The sequence below is a fragment of the Arachis hypogaea genome, chromosome 3 (assembly GCF_003086295.3).
Source record: "Arachis hypogaea cultivar Tifrunner chromosome 3, arahy.Tifrunner.gnm2.J5K5, whole genome shotgun sequence".
In the NCBI taxonomy this organism is placed as follows: Eukaryota; Viridiplantae; Streptophyta; class Magnoliopsida; order Fabales; family Fabaceae; genus Arachis; species Arachis hypogaea.
Genome location: NC_092038.1, coordinates 129,184,267 through 129,191,482, shown reverse-complemented (window position 1 = coordinate 129,191,482; position 7,216 = coordinate 129,184,267). Strand labels below are relative to the sequence as shown.

The 7,216-nt window shown below is 23.8% G+C and overlaps 1 protein-coding gene across 1 annotated transcript; it reads left to right on the top strand.

The window, feature by feature from the left end:
- The first annotated feature begins 2,167 nt into the window (after window positions 1-2,167).
- On the top strand, window positions 2,168-4,484 carry LOC112771387 (ananain). Its single transcript, XM_025816119.2, has 2 exons — window positions 2,168-2,708; window positions 3,494-4,484. The coding sequence occupies exons 1-2, from the start codon at window positions 2,273-2,275 to the stop codon at window positions 4,075-4,077; spliced, it is 1,020 nt and encodes a 339-aa protein (XP_025671904.2). The 5' UTR covers window positions 2,168-2,272; the 3' UTR covers window positions 4,078-4,484.
- Window positions 4,485-7,216: the final 2,732 nt, after the last annotated feature.

Sequence of the window (7,216 nt, the reverse complement as noted above, 5' to 3'; positions counted from 1 at the left end):
TGATAAGTGTTTTTAATTACTCAATTTTTTGTTTGTTTTTGTAGTTAAATTATTTGTTACTACAATAATTTACAATGCATTACTTCTATTATTTCAATTTGGAATTATTTTTGTTAGTTCGGATGTTAATTATATAGATGTGTAGAGTTCAACACAATATAGAGGCAATAAACTTTATTTTACAAAAAAAATGAATATTTTTTTATAATAAATCTAATAAAATGTGAGTCAAATTATATTTTATAAGGGAGCTAAATTTATTATTAAACTAAATATAATTATTTTTATCTTGCTGTATTATATAGATAACAGATGATAAAATTTATTTAATAAAATTTTTTTGCATATTCAATCTGATTAAATTATTTAATTAATTGTCATTACCAATGATTTTAATGTATATATACGTCTAAAATCTAAAAATGATCGCCTTAAATATTATTTAAATAACTTAATTTTAATATTAGGATTTGATCATTTGATTAGTTTAGTGTTAAAGAAATTTAAAAATTGATCTCATTTTATCAGTTAATACTAATTATACTAAGTTAATATTAGTTATATTAAATATAAATTACACAAATTATACTATAATTGTACATGAGAACCATATATATATACGAGAACCATATACTATAATTGTACATATTTATTTGTTCTTAAATTAGAGAATTAAATTATTATATTATTAATTAATAATTTATTTTTTAATTTAAGAATTTATAATTAAATATATATTCTAATTAAGAGGTAAATACATTAGTCTATTAAGCATAATTTTTAAATTGAATTTTTAGAATAAAACAGTAATTTAAAATTTTCATTGTTAAAAATTTGGTAATCAATTTGTTTTAAGTAGTTATTTTGAGATTTTATTTTTTGATTTATTGTATATAATGTTATTTTTGTGCTCTTTATTATGTCATTAATTAATAACTTTATTTCTAATCTTAAAAGCATGATATTTATGGAAGAAATGTGTATATTAATATATGATTATAAAAAAATATAATATTTATAATTTTATATATTATTAAAATTAAAATATGTGTATTAATATTTTAAATTAATTAATAGTAACAATAATCTATATGATTATATTATCAAAAAAAGATAGTATTCTTATTTATTACTAGGATACTAAACGTAAATTATATAAATTATACTACAATTATATAGAACTATTTATTCTTAAATTAGAGAATTAAATTACTATATGATATCATTAATTAATAATTTATTTCTTAATTTTAAAAACATTATAATTAAATATATAAACTCTATTTGATAATTGATAGATTTAAATTGTGGTTTTATTTATTATTTATTGTTTATCTAGTGCTCTCCATATAATAATTAAGACTTTCTACATGAATAAATTTATTTTTTTTAAAAATGTGATTTTTGAAAAAACAAAAAACTTACATATGTGTCCTTATAAACTGTAATTTAAAATGAAACGACGAATTACTAAGTACATGTAATTCTTGATGTAAAATCATAATCTTCTCAAAATGAAACACAACAAAGATACTTTTAGGTCTAAATTCAAGATTTTGGTGGTTCCAAAAAACAATGCGTAAATTTTTAGTTATGAACAACAATTTGACTAGATAAACTATATGACCGTAATAATAATGATTATGTTACAACATAAATATTAAAATTAGTCATTAAAATTAATTATAAATATTAAAATATATATTAGAATATAAATATATATTAAAAATAAATTAAACTATATATATATATATATATTTATATACAAATACATTAATGACTGATTTTAATAATTGATTTTAGTGTAAAAATAATATTTTTAAAATAATAATACATATATTATTGTTATCGTGTATCTTTTATCGGCTTATACGTAATATCGTGTAATTCTTATATAGACCAATATTATATTATTTTATCACAAAATGTAATTAAATTAAAAGAAAATATAATAAAAAATAATAAATAAAGAATTGTCAAAAGAAGATGTGCAATACAAAACAAGAGAGTAGTTTTCTATGCACAGGAAAATATCATGTGAAACCAAACAACATCATTTCGTAAAATTTACGAGGAGATTGACTGGTAACACAGTTTCCACGCTAGAAAATCGTGATATTTTTCAGCCATATAAACCCTATCAGAGAAACTAACAGGATACTGTAATGAACTTGTCTATATAAACCCGCAATGCAAGCTAAATTCTTCACACACCCATCCCTCAAACCATTTTAAGACATTGCTTGCATTGTGTTCTTAGTTTCCAGCAATAATGCCTTTAGTCATGAAATCACTTGTTGCCATCTTCCTCTTCCTGTGGACTTGCACATTTCGTGCTAAGTCCTTTCGTCCGGTCTACGATGAGTCATCCATTGTCCAGAAACATGAACAATGGATGACCTTGTACGGCCGGACCTACAAAGACAATGAAGAAAAAACCAAACGACAAGAGATATTCAAGCATAACTTAGAGTTTATAGAGAGGTTCAATAAAGAAGGAAACAAAAGTTTCAAGTTGAGCCTAAACCCTTTTGCTGACTTAAGCGAAGAAGAATTTTTCGCCTCTCACACCGGAGCTATCCACCACCACAACAAACAACCTCATCGGAACGTCAGCAACATGATGAGTGCTGATAACATTGAGCCGCCTAGCATGGATTGGAGAGAGAAAGGAGCTGTCAATGACATAAAGTACCAGGGGCGTTGCGGTATGTAATAAGGAGCCACTCCTTTAAAACCTTTTTTTTTTAAATTATGTTATTTTTGTTAAAATTAGACTAAATAAATTAATTTGACCAAAAAATTAATAAACTAAATCTTAAACTGATTTAAATTAATATCTTTTATAAAGATAATTACAATACCATTGTTAGAGAAAATAATTTAAATATATATATATATATTTAAAATTTTAAATCCTAACTCTTTTCTTCTCTCTAGTTATAGGATTAAAATTTAAGATTTTAAAATTAATATATATATATATATATAATAAGAAAATTTTAGTTAATTTTTTTATAATAAAAATATTATAGTCATTTTTTATAAAAAAATATTAATTTAGATTAATTTAAGATTTGATTTATTGATTTTTTGGTCAAATTGGTTTGTTTGGTCTAATTTTGATGACAAAAATAACATAATTTGATCGATTATATAGGTTGAATTTTAATTATTAAAAAATATTTTTTTAAAACGTTTTAAATGTCTTTGTGTGAGTGACTCTCATATAATAATTGTCTCTAACGTACAAATAATGCATGCTTGCAACGTTTGAATCCATGCATCATGCATGCATGTATACTTGGACAATCTTATTGAAAGCTTTTATTGGTGAATAACGAAAATTTTATTTAGATTATATATATATATATATATATATATATAGTTATTTTGTACTTTAATACGAATATTCTATTCTATGAATAATTTTGATATACACTTAATATAATTGGAGTGAATAATTAACTCGTATTTAGCGTTATAACTGCAGGGAGTTGTTGGGCTTTTTCTGCAGTGGCATCAGTTGAAGGAATTATCAAAATCAAAACGGGAAACTTGCTTTCATTGTCTGAGCAACAATTGGTAGACTGCGCCACCGTCACCAACAATGGTTGCGGCGGATACGACAAGGACAAAGCATTTGAATATATAGCAAACCAAGGTCTTCGCAGCGAAGCAGATTACCCATACATGGCCACAGATGGGATGTGTGACTCACAAAATGTGAAACCTGTGGCCAGGATCAGTGGTTACTCCGATATAACTCCAAACAATGAGCAAGAAATGCTGAGGGTAGTGGCTACCCAACCTATCTCAGTATCAATTGAAGCTAGTGGACAAGCATTTCAGTTTTACAAACAGGGTGTTTTCAATGGTGAATGTGGGTATACTCTTAACCATGCAGTTAATATAATTGGGTATGGTCAGGACACAAATGGAAATAAATATTGGTTGGTAAGGAACTCATGGGGAACAACTTGGGGTGAGAATGGTTACATGAGGATTTTAAGAGAGGGTAGTTACCCTCAGGGCCTTTGTGGCATTGCCATGCGTCCTTCTTATCCAATTTATTAAGAATAATGTTACGCATCCAAATTTTTTTACAAACTAAATTTAATTAGATTAAATAATAAAATTTAAAATTATGTTAGTCATAATTAATTTTTATTATGTTAAATCAATTGAGTTAGATTTGGTTAATAAAAAAATTTGGATGTGTAGCGTTATTTTTAATTAAAGAGTATTGCTACTACTTAATTACTTCATGTGCTTAATTAATAAAAAGCCAGTGATGTGATGATAATCATATTGCTTATGCTATATACCACCCTATAAAAAGCTAGCTTCTCAAGTAGCTTCTTGTTAGAAGCATGTACTTTTAACTCAAGTGTACTTGGTTCGAAGCTGGCACTGAGGAATCAGAACCTTATCATCATCATATATGTATGTTATTCCATTTGAATAAACTGTGTATTAATGTATGTATTTGTGTATTAGTGTATGTACTCTCTGTGTGATGTCTGAAAAATATTTACTTTTTTATTTATATTTAAAATATTTTTAATAAAAAATATTTTTTAATATATTTAATTTTAAATTAATTTTAATTTATTATTTTTTATTGGTATAAATATTAAGAAAAAATACGTAACAAAAAAATTTATAAAATAATTAATTTAATCAAAGAAAAAGACGTAATATGAAATAAATAAACATCTTAATTTTTATGAAAAAATGTGGTACATATTTTTTTTAAACAATCAAAACTTTAGGTTATATTTCTAACATTGATCATTGTATATTTATAGACTGTATCTTTGTTTTTGTATCGAAGTATCTTAACTTTCAATTTTTAAATTTTATGTTTTATGTATTGTTTTTATCCCTAATATTTTCGTCCTATTTAAATTTCTAACGTTTTAAAATCATCTAAATGTTGTCTTGTCATCAATTCTGTTAACAGATCCTTAACAGCAGGATAACATTAAGTTAATTTTGAAACGTTAGAGACTTAGATATGACTATTTAAACGTTAGAGACAACTTTAAAAATTACTCTAAATATTGAGGACAAAAACAATACTTTACTCAATTCTTAATAAGATCGTACCTGCAAAAAAATTAAGAAAAATATTAGAATATAATCTAGTAGACATAACAATTGTTAAAAAAAATATAAAAATTTATAATTACGTAATTAATATATATATATATATATATATATATATATATATATATATAGTATAAGATTGATCTATTTTAAATTAAAAATAATAATATTTAATTAATATTAAATTAATTTAGTTATCTATTCTCAGAACAAATTATTCTTATTATATGTGATTGATTTGTAAAATTAAAAATTTATTATAATTTTTTTATGTATACGTATATATTTATTGTGTAATTAATAGTTTTTATATTCGCATGATATATTATTTTGTTCAAATAATTCTAAATATTTTTTATTTATGTATACTATATATTAATTATACGTAAATATATTTAAGTTACGTATATATTAATTATTTTTTGATCCTGTTCAAGTGAGACTAAGTTTACGTTTGCGAAATTCAGAAAATCTTAAAATTTAAGAACGTGAAATCGATTATGATGGCTTTTTATGATGATAGTGTAGAAGGGGAAGACGAAAAAGAAAATGAAAATAATGATGATAATGATGATGATGATGATGATGGTGATGATGATATGGGATTTCTGGATGGCATTGAAATTAAATTTGGAAGTATTTAATTACATAATCACCCATTTTGGGCTATAATTTAATTACCAATAATTTAACCATAGTTAACATAGCAACCAATTAAAAGATGACATGTCACAGAGGATAAATTACATGTTATTATAAGAAGGATAGGCTAGAATTTACCATATATATATATATATATATATATATATATATATATGATTCATTCAATAATTTTTTATTTTTTATTATTAATATCATTGTGCTTATAATTTTCATAAATTATGGCCGTTAATCACGCTAATTTTTATAAATCATATTGGACAACTAAATTTTAATTAAAGAAACTTTTGAGGGCCAACAATTTTTAGTATTTTTTGTCATTATTTATCATTGTGATAATGATCATAATATTGAGAGATGGATCTTTTATAATTTAATCTAAATTGTTCTTGGTTATAGAGTTATTAAAAAGGGCATTATAATCCGAAAAGATCTATATATATATATATATACTAGTCTTCATTGGATGAAGATTAATAGATCTCATTTATTAAATTATATATATATATATATATATATATATATATATATATATATATATATGGTACATATAGAGATATGACCATTGAACTGACTCATTTTGAGAATTCCTAATGGTTATAATTACCGCATATTTGTCAATAGGATATTTTCAAAATGAACATAGTAATTGAGTTCATTTTTGACTTGAGACTATCGTAGTAATTGATAATGTATTTATTATACTTTGATTTCAGACACCTAATACCCTAAGGTACTAGTTGAATGGATATTGGTTATGATTTAAATACCTGTAGATTTAATGACTACTCGATAAAGAATCCATCAACTCTCGATAAAGAGTTTGATCTCTATGATTATAATGACTGAGATGAATAAAACATTGGCCAAGGAGATTGAATAAATGAAGAAATGAGTTTCTTAAGTCATTCACAATCATTATAATAATGGTAACAAGTTAGAGTTTGACAATTAAACCATACTCTAAAGGTTAACCAAGAGTTAAAAAGATGGAAGGAACTATACTTTGTTCTTCTCGAGTGCTTAGTAAAAATATATTACTTCATACTATCGGGTCGTTAAGAACTGTTGCTAGACGCCAACCTTAATTAGTAAATTTAGTATGACTAATTTACTACCCACTTAGTATTGAACTTATGAGGTCACACACTAACGAGTGTTTAGAATTATTTAATTATTATTTTGATTTTATCAAATAAATAATTATATTAATTCAAATGGAATATTATTATATTATTTGCTAGCACCAAGAATATAATAATAGTATGATTATTAAGATAATAGTATGCCCAAGATCCAATCTATCATGATTGGCTCTCGTGCAAGTGAGAGATTATTGGGAATAAGTAGTATAACCACAGTCCAATCAATCATGTGTCAAATAATTTGCTATTGTTATCTATTTTATCTATCTATTTTATTATATAAAAATCGGATTTCTATA